General features: G+C 41.6%; 1 protein-coding gene across 1 annotated transcript; it reads right to left on the bottom strand.

Moving 5' to 3' along the window:
• Positions 1-12,359: 12,359 nt before the first annotated feature.
• LOC136578031 (taste receptor type 2 member 119-like) lies at positions 12,360-13,253 on the bottom strand. The gene has a single exon (XM_066577938.1). The coding sequence runs from the start codon at positions 13,251-13,253 to the stop codon at positions 12,360-12,362; it is 894 nt and encodes a 297-aa protein (XP_066434035.1).
• Between the last annotated feature and the right edge of the window lie 333 nt (positions 13,254-13,586).

Genomic DNA, 13,586 nt, shown 5'->3' with positions numbered 1-13,586 from the left:
ATGAAATGCTTGGGCCAAATGAAAAGAGCCAGGCGTATTTAATTTCTTTGGCTTTAAGGACATCTAGCAGCGGGCGAAGTAAGCGACGCTTTGCCAGCGTGGAAGGAGCCAGGTCCTGAAACATCTGTAGTGGTAGATCTGTGTAGTTCAGATCTCTGCAATTTCCTGCAGCTTTTAGTAGGATGGCTGCATCAGGGAAGGCAAGTAATTTGCATATTATATCTCTACGCACTTCTGTCGCTTCAGGAAGGGGTCTGAGTGCTCTGTGAATTTGTTCAATTGCAATAACAGATGCCCTGTCAGCCCCCAGGAGGGATTCAAATATTTATTTTGCAATTTTCGGGCAATCACCAGAATAGGACTCGGGCAGACCTTCGATGCGCACATTGTTGCGCCTATTTCTATTCTCAAGGTCTTCTTGCATTAGTAATGCTCTATTCAAATGGGAGTACCATTCCTTTAAGACTTGCTCTACTTGCAGTGAATGTGTAACAATGGCGGTAGATGAGGCTTCCAGTTCCTCCACTCTATGACCCATCTGCCTGATCTCGTCTTTAATCTCTGCTAAGTCAGAGCTGATGGGGCAAAGGGCTTGAGAGATCAGGTCCCTCATGAAGCCCTTTGAAATGTTCTCACAGTCCTCCACCTCTGAGCAAGTTTCCTCATCCTCCCCCTTACTGTGTGCAGAGACAGGCTCCTGAGCTGGCGCCATCTTGGAGATGGGCCGCGGGGAACGAGCACTCCGGTCTCTGAAGAAGCGCTGCATATCAAACTGTCCCTTTCCCTGTCGGGGAGTGCCCTGGAGGTCGGTGCTTGTTTTTGGTAAGTTTTCCCATTTTTCTTTTAGTTTTGCTGCTGCTAGGGGTCTCGGAACGTGCCACACCGGAGGAGCACTTCACTCAAGTGGCCAGCCTGCTCAGCATTCAGGCTCCGCCCCTAGTACCAATCTTTTATGTAGCACAGTATCAAGTGCTTTGGAAGAGTCCAGATACACAAAATCCAATAACTCTCATCAGTCCAGTCTAGCACTTACCTCCTTATAGAAGCTGATTAGGAGTTATACAGCTATTTTCCTTGAGGTCCTCCAGGACAGCATCTCTTAGAAACCCTTCAAACATTTTACCCACAATAAAAGTCAGACTTACCGGCCTATAGTTTCCAGTTTTGCTTTTTGACCCATTTTTGAATATTGGCACCACATTGGCTACACGCCAATCCAGTGGATCAGACCCTTTCATTATAGAGTCCTTAAAAATCAGAAACAAGGGTCTCTGTATCACATTACTTCATTTCCTTTAAACTTGGGACTCAGCGATTAGTCTATTTTAATCTTTTAAGATGGTTCTGTACTTCTTCTTGGCTTAGACTGATGACATTTAGTGGAGAGTTTACATTATCACTCTGCATCTCATCTGAAATTTCATTTTTCTCTGTGAATACACTGGAGAAAAAGCTATTTAATAGATTTGTTTTCTCCTAGTTGCTTCCAACAATTTCTCCTACATTATTTATTAAAGGGCCGACACTTTCAGCATTACCCTTTTTACTATTTATATAGCTGAAGAACAGTCTAGCGTTAGTTTTACTCTCTTTAGAAATAAGTTTCTCTGTCTCTATCTTTGCTGCTTTTTTTCTGATTTTTACATCAATTTTTCCCTTACAGGTTTTTCGTGCTTTTTCCATGCCTTCTTGTTTTAGTAGTTTAAATGTTTTCTTTTCAATGTGTATTGCCCCCTTTACATCTTTATTAAACTATATTGATTTTCTCCTATTACTAAGTCGTTTATCCCTATAAGGTATGAACCGCTCACAGTAAGCAAGTAGGATGTTTTTAAACATTTCCCATTTATTGTTTGTATTCTTACTTTTGAGAAAAATAAGAGCTTAAAAAAATCACAACACAAAATGATTATTGCTGCATTGGTAATAATCCCTGTAAACACTATTACCACACAATATTTTTTTTTTCAAATTAATAAATAGGTATATATATTTAATTATTATTATTATTATTTATTTATTTTTTTTAAACCTGGACAAAAAGTTAATTTTGCATATCTCACTTCACAAAAAAAAAAAAACTAAATAAAAAGCTATCAAAAAGCCATATGAATCATCAAATGTTGCCCTTAAATAGTACAATTAGTCCCACAAAAAAAACAAAAAAACATGTTGCTACTAAAAGGAAAAAATGTTGGGGGTCTTTGAATGCAGCAATAATAAATTCTACCTATTTTTCTGGTATTCTTTCCTTTAGACTTAACAGCAGCACATATACACATGGGGATTGATTCTCTTACCACATGTTTTGGACAGGTGACATGAAGAGTTAATTCAAATTTTGAACAGACCCTGTAAGAAGGGCCTTGGCCCTCTTGTGCCTTTTTAAAGACTACAAAAAGATATTGGAAAAACTTGATTGTGAGGGTAGATATGTGCTGCTGTTAGGACTACAGGGGAAAAAATAGATTTATAAATTCTACCTTTCCTGGGGCTCTGCAGACAGCAGCACATATACACATGGGGATCTAGCATGACACAATAAGGGTGGGAAATACCAGAAATAAATAACTGAACGACCAAAGGAAACGTCTTCTTCATAGAGTGGTTTATCTTCCACAAAATATATTTTTTTGTGCTCCGTGATGCTGCAAAGCGTGATACTCAGCCAGAACTAGAGCATGTTCTGTCCTTGATGTTGCTGAGGCTCCAGTATAGAGAGCAGTAAAGTCTTCTTCACTTTTGTATGAAGTGATAATAGGATCTCTGAGAGACCTAGGTATTGTGGGCTTGTGGATTATTCCCATTTGTTTGGGCTGAGTACAAACAACTGATCTGTCTTTAAGAAACTCTCAATCGGGGATAGATAGAATGTCAGACACTGCCCCAAGTCTGGGGTCTATAAGAGTCTTACCTCCTCTGAGGTAGGTTCAGCAGTGAAGACTGTCAGTACCATCACCTGATTCATCCATATATATATGCTGAGTAGAGATGAGCGAACGTACTCGGATAAGCACTACTCGTCTGAGTAATGTGCTTTATCCGAGTACCTCCCCGCTCGTCCTGAAAGATTCGGGACGCGCTGCGGAGCGGGGAGCTGCAGGGGAGAGCGGGGAGGAACGCAGGGGAGATCTTTCTCTCCTTCTCTCCCGCCCGCTCTGCCCCGCTCCCCGCCGCAACTCACCTGTCAGCAGCGGAGCGCCCCGAATCTTTCAGGACGAGCGGGGAGGTACTCGGATAAAGCACATTACTCGGACGAGTAGTGCTTTACCGAGTACATTCGCTCATCTCTAATGCTGAGGTAACATGAAAGCTGAGCTGTGATTGGTTGCTATTTTTTTATACTGTTGAGGTAACATGAAAGCTGTACCGTGATTGCTTACTACTTATACTAATGAGGTGACATGAAAGCTGTGCTTTGATTGGTTGTTATGTAGTGGAAATCCAATATATCTATATTTTGGATAGTGGACAGTGGACCTGTTTTTATATGTTTAGCATTCTGTATACCAAATGATAGTACTTTTCCATTGTTGTCTGTTTTCCTACGAATATAGATACATATTCTTTTATGTATCCAATATATCTACTTCCTCATATCATGAAACTTTCCACTTACTAAACTCTGTAAACAAAGCTAGCAGTTAGTAACTCTAGAAGAAGTAAAATCAGACATAAATAACCGCAGTCTGAAGCAGCTACCGCAGTAATAACCCAAGCATTTTTACTGGAAACTTATGCAAATAACACGGGAAATTTATGCAATTAATAGTTAAAGCTGTAATATCCAATCATATCGGAGGAACCACACGTGGGTCCAAGACAACCCACTCATCTCGTCCTGCTACCACATGATGGCCAATAACAGATGACTGGAGGATGGAAGAATTCCAAGATGCTTATTCAATAATTAAACAATACGTTGTGTCTATATAATCTTTGACCTGCCCAGATGGGCAGATATGTTAAACTCTTTAAAAGAGGCTGCGCGCCCAACAATAAAGCAGAGTTGAGGAAGCTTGTACATGCTGAACCTGTGTCAGTGTGAAAACTTTTTATGCGCATAATCAATTCATAATTAATCTGGAAAGGTGTAAACATTCCTAATTGAGTAGGCCATGGACACAAAAGGAAATCCACGACAGTTACTTTCTAAACTGCTGAGGTAGCATGAAAGCTGCGCTGTGATTGGTTGCTATATGTTATACTACCGAGGTTACATGAAAACTGCACTGTGATTGGTTGTTATATATTATACTGCTGAGGGAACATAAAAGCTGTGCTGTGATTGGTTGTTTTTTCTTATATTGCTGAGGTAACATAAAAGCTGTGCTGTGGTTGGTTGCTATTTCTTATCCTGCTGAGGTAAAATGAAAGCTGCACTGTGATTGGTTGCTATTCCTTATACTGCTGAGGTAACATGAAAGTTTCGCTGCGATTGGTTGCTATTTCCTATAGTGCTGAGGTAAAATGAAAGCTGCACTGTGATTGGTTGCAGCAATGTGCGACGGGTAAACTAGTATTGGATAAAAAGTAGACATTGGATGTGAATAAAGGCAGAGTCCTTATAGACGAGGTTCTTTGACAACCAAGGAATATCAATCGCTGAGCCATTCGGCTGATGTAATTGCCACCGTGCCTGACAGGAGTAGCAGGTCTGTCTCCTGTAAAGGTTAGAACTGGAGATGAGCGAACATACTCGTTTAGGGCAATTACTCGATCGAGCATCGCTTTTTTCGAGTAACTGCTTACTCGGGTGGAAAGATTCACAGCTGAGGTGCCTGTGCAGTGTATACAAGTGCTACACAAGAGTGGAAGAGAAAATCCCCTGCATCAAAAAATCTTACCCAAATCCAACACTAGAAGGGAATGAAATAACCCCTTCGGAGATGAGCAGTCACGTGTTCATCTACACTAGGTAGGAGAATAAAAATGTACAAGGGGAAAGAGCACAGGCTCTTATAGAGTTTGTTCAAAATGTGCATTAACGGTTTGTGTCACCTGTCTAAAGCACGTGGTAGGGACATGTCAGTTTGACGTGTCATTTATCCCAGAATTGTAGATTTTGTTTAGAAAAAACAAAAAGTGATGAAAATATTATATGGAATAAATGTTAAATAAGACAAACGCAGAGTAGACTTGGAACTGAAAACTTGGTCGGTCATTAAGGCCTAAAATAAGTCCATCGTGCAGGGACGTAACTATAGACGATGCAGGGGATGCGGTTGCATCCGGGCCCAGCAGCCTTGAGGGGCCCATAAGGCTCAGTACTATGAATAAAGCATTATAGTTGGGGGCCCTGTTCCAGATTTTGCATTGGGGCCCAGGAGCTTCAAGTTACGCCTCTGCCATCATGAACTACAGTTTTTAAACACTTGTGACATATCAGAGCCTTCTTAACTTGTTCTCTGGAAGCTCAATTTGCCAAGTGAGGCCGATATCAATCTGTAGCTTCACCTATTGGAATAGTACACTTGTGCAGAGGGCTGGCTGGTCTCGCTGCTGGAGCTATTACTGCTAGTGTCTGTCTCACTTTATCTCCGTGGCTGGGATAGAGCTCTTCAAGGATTTCTCTTCTTATGGGCTTTACTTACTGGTCCACTCACAATTTGCTTCCCCAATCTGTGGTGGTCCACTCCATCTCTGGGTTTGTACTGCTCTTCTATTCAGATTGGGGTATTCTCTAAATTATGGTAAGCCCTTTAAATAAGGCAGAGATGGCTGAGCAGTGAGGGGATAGTTGTGGGGGCAGATGTCTGTGTTTTGGCTCGCCTGAGGTCCTGGGTAGATCCAGAGGGAAGGTTTAGAGGACCTACAATGTACGAATTCTCGTCTATCAGGTATGGCATTAATAGGGATGAAATATTGGAGCAAATAGGTTGCAACCATACAGCCAGGAAACTAGAACATCATTGCCAATGACTTACTTCAATCTTCTGGTGATAACCAACAGGGTGACACAGCACAGAGTCCTTCAGATCACTCATGCAGTAGGTTGCCGTGTGTCCATTAAGCAATGTACTGATATAACACCACTAATACATCTAGCATTAGGATAGTGCAGCTTACGGGTGTCTGACAGTCTGCACTGCAGATATAGCATGCCATCCTTCTGTAAGAGAGGTGTCTATAGAGCTACGAATCCATCCATTAAGGTTCGTCTGGAAGTGGCAGATAGGCCCACATAATTTGATCAAACTGCATTAAGAACCTTGCACTTTTTATTTCATTAGCATAAACAACGGTTGCACATTTTTATGCAAATATTAAGTGTGCATGAGTGCTAAAGCAATTGTTTAATGCTGCTTTGATTAGCCATGGCTGTCCACGGGAGCAGCACTGCCCAGTCTGAGCAGCATGAAGTTCTTAGACTATTAATGCATGCAATGTAAAATATGCAGTCAGAGAAGCAGTGCGCCCATCTTTGTTTATCCAGATGTTATGTGAAATATCCAGACAACTGTTAAGAGGAACTTTCTTGTAGTTCCATCTAAATTACTCTGACACAGAGAGCAGTGATAGGACAGAACCCCTGAGACAAAATAAGTGTGACCAGGAGATGGAGCCCTGAGCTGCAGTGCTTGATAGAGAGTGTTGAGATCTTGTTGTGAGACTCTGTGCAGTACAATAGTCCGGGTGTGATCTCTGTGAGATGAACAGACACTGGCTGAGGTTAGATTTACAGCTGTGCAGAATTATGTTTGTTTATTTGCACGTAAGTTCCAAGAATGTGCAGCACCTTGTGTGCACTGAAACCATCACAATTATAATGCCTCTGATAGAGACAGTAACCAGTATTCATTGTGTGCCATTGGATATGCAACTGAGTTCCATAAAGTTCATAACTGGATTTTATTAAGTCTGCAATTGTCTTGTCTGTTAAAGTGGAAACTCATGAAGAAAGATCTCAACCTTCATGTTACATTCTGACGTGTAGTCAACTCATGTTCTTCTATAAATGACATAAGAAGTATGATAGAGTATTCCTGATAGGGCAAATAAAGGTTAGTCTCTGTAAAGTCGTGTGGTTATGAAGTAGGTGATGGTGTTATATATGGCGCAGTGGTGACAGGCAGAGTCGGCACATTTTATAAAAAACAAACTTTATTAAACAAACTAGAATTGTGCATTACATATAATTAACTGGAACTTCATACTCCATAGAACAGTCTTTGTACTCCGCACATGCGGGATAAATGCACCACATGTGCAGGATACACCTACTCTAATTCCCTTGTTGTATCTTCCCATCATGTCCATTACACATAAGGGAGTACTTTGGTGGGACAAGGCACTTTGTACCTGTACTTATATCCATCATTAATAACCACTGTCTTTGTGATACTTCATACTCATCATTGTACTCCGTATTACCGAAGGTCTGCAGCATGTCAACCTCATGGCTAAATGCAGCGTAGGTGCCAGATCACGTCACTAAATTTAGGCCATCCGTGTCACTGCAGGCTCACATTTATCATGGGTGCGAATATCATTTCGAGTAACTTTAATCTCATAGGAGGGGGTTTAGTCCTCAAGCACAGTCACAGAGCTAGTCCTAATGACTTTCAGGACCGTGGTAATGTCACAATCATGTGACCTCTATCTCTGGAGGTCCTGCTACCCATGTATAGGCAGCCATATAAAAAAAGATTTTAATCCCTTACGTTCCCCCTTACAATTTTCTAACATACTTTCTGAATTAAATTTCTCATGTTTTTCAAGATCTCTGCTTGTGTGGTGGAAGCCCAGTATCTATCTATATGGATCGGTGGGCCTTGGCAGTAGACAGTTGTCAATTTAACATTCTGTATACATATTTGCTTTCTGTCTTGCTACAAGTTATGCAATAGGCACTTCCGCTTATATGAAATATCTGTTTTATAAACTCTGCTGGATGGAATTTAGCACGCAACCAAGATATAAATATATCTGTTTGTCCGGTTGCATGGGTGATTAAAGGAACTAGGAAGTAGACAATGAACCGAATCTGAGACAAGCTTCCGCTTTCAAGTTACCGTGAAAATTTCCCCAGCGACTTTACTGGAAACGTATGCAAATAACATGGGAGGTTTGTGCAATTTATAGTTCATGATGTAACATCCAATCATATCGAAGGAACCACACGTGGGTCCAAGACAACCCACTCATTGCATCCACCACCTGATGGCCAATCACAGATGACCGGAGGATGGAAGAATTGCAAGATGCTTATCCAATAATTAAACAATACGTTGTATCTATGTAATCTTTGACCTGCCCAGATGGGCGGAAATGTTAAACTCTTAAAATAGGCTACACGCCGTTCATTAAAGTTAGAATTGAGGAAGCTATGCATGCTGAACCTCGTGTCAGTGTGGAAACTTCTTATGCGCATTATCAATTCAGAATTAATATGGAAGGGTGTAAACATTCCAAATTGAGTAAGCCGTGATTCCGCAAAGGAATTCTACGACACTTGTTGTCATTCTTGTATCCAATATGGGTTTGATTTGTATGAATATATGATCGTTGATATCTCCCCATATAGCACCCACAGAAAATATTTGTTTACAGTTACTATACAAATATCAACCTTCGTTGCAAGTTATTCTTTTGCCAAATTTACAAACTTTCATCTATTTGCTAAACAAAAATCAGACAAGAACATTATGAACTTTACAACACAACTAATGTAAAAGTTGTGCTTAGTATCAGGAAATCCTAGGAGAAAACATCCTGCCTTCTGTGAGATAATATAAGAATGTCATTGAGGTAAGCAACAACAAATTGATCCAAAAAAATCTCGAGACAGATCATTAATAAAATTCTGAAAGGTGGCAGGAGCATTGCAAAGGCCAAAAGACAACCAGGTATTCAAAATGTCCGTATCTCATGCTAAAGGTGGTCTTCCACTCATCCCCTGAGTGTATGCATATGATGTTATTGGACCTTCTTAAGTCTAGTTTGGTAAAAGTCTTGGCAGAACGAGTCTTTCCAGCAATTCCAAGATTAAGGGAAGAGGGTGGTGATTTTTGACAGTAATTTTATTTAGTTCCCTATAATTAGTGCATGGCACAAGGGTGACTCTTTACTTTCCACAAAGAACAGGAGGGCCCTAGCTGGGGATGAAGAAGGTCAAATAAAGCCTTTTCTTAGATTTCCATCCAGGCATTCTCTGAGTACCTTTAACTACCATCCAGAAGGATTGGGAATTTGCCTGAAAGGGATGGTTGTTCCAGGGAGCAATCAGACAGAAACGGGGAAAGTTGGTCAAATCTTTTCTTGTTCGAGGGCAGGTAGTGACATTTGACATCTTTCTTTGCAGTACTCAGAGGGGAAAGTAATAATCGTTAATTCCCAGTTGATAGAAGGATTGTGGGTAGAAAAGCAAGAGATGCCTAGAATAACTGGAAACTTGGGAGAAGAGATAAGATGGAAACTAATCATTTCATGGATCAGGTTCGCTAACAATTTCAGATTTGATTGTCTGATGAGTTATAGGCCCTGAAGACAATTGTGACCCATCCATGGTTTCCATATTCATTTATATGGTTTTGGTCCTACTTGAGATCTTGAGATATTGTTTTATTCAAGAGCACATTTAAAGACCAGAAGTTTCCTCCAGCTCTAGAATCTAACTGTTATGTTTGTGTGGGCAAGTGAGCACCAGGCCCACACACACGTGACCCAGAAGGATGAGGGAACACCAGGTGAACTACCACAGATCAGCACATCTCCATATCTTATACTAGGGTAAGTGACACAGACCTACCTGAGCGGGGACATCGCCCCAATAAAGGACGGCCCAGCAGTCTTCGGAACTGGGCCCAAGCTTTCCCTTGGAACACATGCACCCTGGATAGGACACATAAACATGCCACCACCAACAGGGAAAACTGAACAGGGTAAGAAGACGCACAGAGCCAGAATCACACTATACAGCAGCCAAAATGCAAACACTAGTAGCAGATGTAAATGCTATAAATTCAAGGTATTACTTGACATTTTGATCAAAATATGGAAGCTAGTTGGCCACGTCACAGCTCCTGGCTATACCGCTTGTCTCTACACTGACCAGGAGTCCACAACCAAACAAACCAAACACTCAAACCTTTCTTGCAGCCACCAAACATAGAACCTGCTCACACAACACAGAGAGAGAAATGAGAACAGGGAAAGCTGAACACATTCACACCTGGGAAGAAAGCTTTTATGTGTACAGACACAGAGTGATTGGCTGACTGGCTAACAAACACATGCCCAGCCTGCACAATCCCCAACACCCAAGCAAGAAAGCTGCAGATGATCTGTATACCACAGATCCCAGGAGACAGACGTAACACTAACAGCAGAGCATTGTAATTTATGTCCCTCAATTAGGACCTGTATGGTAATGACAAAGTGAAAAGATGGGAGATGTATCTCATCTTTATCTTGAGTTATCAATGAGATGACCTGTGACACCAACCCAACTGTTTGGAGATGTCAGATTTGCCTATGGTCTTAGCACTGGTAAAGACTATAGTCTTTTGGAACTTATTGGGGCAGTTAATAGCATAATGTTCCAAGCCCTCACAATAGAGACATAGTTCTCCATACGCCTTTCCGTCTCTGCTAAGGAAAGGGGTTTGCTGATGATATCAATCTGCATTGGTTCAGGTATGATTCCATTCCTTTTCTGGGTGTTAAATGCTGGTTGATTGAAAGAATGGGCTGGGTGGTTCCCAGATACCAGCAGCTTCTTTTTTTTTACATGCAGTGAGTCTCTGATCAATTTGAATACATAACTGAGTAAAGTCCTCCAAATTATCAGGAGTCTCAACTTATCTTTCACTGGTTCAGGTAGTCATTGGAATTGATTCTTCAGGGCAGCTAAGTTCCATGTGGTATCAGTCATCCAGCAATGAACTTCTGCAGTATATTCAGCAACAGAGCTTTGCCCTAGTCATGGTTATGTAACCTATCCTCTGCTGTGGCACAGAGAGTTGTGTCATCAAACACTTGATCCATAGAGATGTTGAAAGCATTGAGATTGTCGAAGAGTCTACTGTTTGTTTCCACATAAGGTGAGGCCCATGCAAGCGCCTTATCTGTGAGAAGGTTGATGATAAATAGTACCTTCTTTCTGTTACTGGTAAATAGAGTAGGGTGCATTTAGAAGTAGATAATGCACTGGTTAAGGAACCCTCAGTACTGGCGACGATTCCCACTGGACCTCGCTGGCAATGGCATGCAGACATCACAAACTGAATTACACACTTCTAGAAGTTCCCTTTGTAAACCATCTATCTTTTTTTGTAGGTCAGCAACCTTTCCCTGGTAGGTGGCACAAAACTCTTGGAGCTCAGAAATCTGTTTCCTCTTGGTAGCCACAATGAACTCCATTTTTGGGTGAGATTATTTTGTAACAATCTGGTTCAGGATCGGAGTCCCTTGTTCTAATCTATGCGGATCCATAGCATGGTCAGGAAAAAACAATAAGTCAGTATACAGGCAGATATCAGTTTGTGGTACAAAGGAACAGGCGGGTACCGTAATCAAGGAAGTCAGAGGTTAGTACACAGGTAGGTATCAGTTTGCGGTACAAAGGAGTGGGCAGGTACGGTAGTGAAGGAAGCCAGAGGTCAGTACACAGGTAGGTATCAGTTTGCAGTAGAGAGTAGTGGGTGAGTAGCATAGTCAGGAAAGCCAGAGGTCGGTACACAGGTAGTTACATCAGGCAGCAGAATGGAGGAGTGGAAAAGCTTGATTACTGTCTAGGAGCACAGGAGCTCTTGAGTTGGACCCATTATTTTTGCCTGAGAGAGATTCCCAAAAAATGTTTGCATAGTTAAAATCTCCCATGATCAAGATGTTGTACTTTTTTGAGGACTTAACCAGAAGAGACACCACAGTCTAGGCAACTCTTTGAAGAATCCTAATCTGAGAATAATCTTTCCGTCTTCCTTAGCACTTAGCTCAAACCTCACTGTGCATTTATGAGAGCACAGATAGGGTTAATGAGGACAGCGTGGTCATAATCACATATATGCAATGTCGATTATAGCACACAACACATTCATCTTAACTAGAGATGAGCGAACCTACTCGGCCACGCCCCTTTTTCGCCCGAGCGCCGCGATTTTCGAGTACTTCCGTACTCGGGCGAAAAGATTCGGGGGGCGTCGTGGATGAGTGGGAGGGTTGCAGCAGGGAGTGGGGGGGGGGGGAGAGGGAGAGAGAGAGGGCTCCCCCCTGTTCCCCGCTGCTACCCCCGCTCCGCCACGCCTCCCCCCACCCCACCCCCGGCGCCCCCGAATCTTTTCACCCGAGTACAGAAGTACTCGAAAATCACGGTGCTCGATTGAGTAATTACTCGAAACAAGTAGGTTCGCTCATCTCTAATCTAAACACTTCATAAGACCATAAACAGCACTCTTTAATTTGGGATTTCCAAACACTAAAATGAAAGCTTGAGAAGTGGGATACATGAGGACAGCTAACCAGAGGCAAGTGTATGCAGTCGAATTAAGAATCAATGGGACAGAAGCTCCTAAGACTATTATGAAAAAGAATGAAAAGTCTAATAAACCACGTATGACCATTGTCTTGACGGCTCGGTAATGTCCCTGTAGCTGGGCAGACGTCAGTTGGGAGTCACTGCGCTCCATTCTCCTGATGTGTCCTAATAAAGTACTGATACTGAACCCTATAGATACACAAGTCATACAGAAGGGAACAGTAAAGCCAAAAAGTGAGCTGCAGATAATGTAGTAAGCATCCAGAATAATAAAGTAACCAGACGCTGGGGAATCGGTTATATTCGTAGCTCTATGTAACTTGGTTGTCCATATTATTGGTAAATTAATGGCAACAGCAAACAAGACTGAGCCGACTATGAGAAGAGGAAGAGAGGAGAAGAACTTTGCCTTTATCTTAAGGTAAAAACAGTAAGAGGAATTAACCAGCCGAACACAGCAGAGTAAGGAGAGCCAGGTGGTGTTCCAAACATTGACATCAATGAGTGTGAAACCAAAAAATAACATATATGAGAAAAGATTTTCCTGCAGCAAATATAAACTAAAAGTCTCTAAAATAGCGTCAAAGATCATGTGTACTTGTAAGATGGTGTTTGTGAGGCCGATAACAAAGAGCAATCTATTGTAACTTTTGGAGGTGGTGACATCTCTCCAGAATCTGAAGTTTAACACAACAATGATGGAGTTAATGAAGGTCCCGGTGAGCCCAGTGATGACCAGAATAACCAATCTTGTGATCTTCAGTTCCAGCTTCATGATTTCTCAATTTGTAATCTGTACTTAAAAAGAAGAAAAACCTTTGTATTTACAGAGAGAAGACTATAGCAGCTCAGCATCCACGTTCTTGTGATCCGTCAATGCAAATACCTGTGGAGTCTGTGTTTTATAACTACAGCATATGATATCTGATGAGGCCTCCATCACCTGATATTTGTTCATTTCCCTGCAGCATGGCAACCATCTGCAGAAATGTTCCACACCAACAAAATATATAAAATAAATCTAAAAACAACATTATATAACTCAGCTTATGTGGATTTGTAAGCAAAATTAAGTTACAGGACGGGATGTTTTTTCCGTATTTTTCAG

This window comes from Eleutherodactylus coqui, chromosome 8 (genome assembly GCF_035609145.1).
Source record: "Eleutherodactylus coqui strain aEleCoq1 chromosome 8, aEleCoq1.hap1, whole genome shotgun sequence".
NCBI classification, from domain to species: Eukaryota; Metazoa; Chordata; class Amphibia; order Anura; family Eleutherodactylidae; genus Eleutherodactylus; species Eleutherodactylus coqui.
This window is presented reverse-complemented; position numbering and strand designations above follow the sequence as displayed.

Coding starts and splice junctions, on each gene's coding strand:
- LOC136578031 (XM_066577938.1), bottom strand. CDS start 13,253: ATGAAGCTGGAACTGAAGATCACAAGATTGGTTATTCTGGTCATCACT.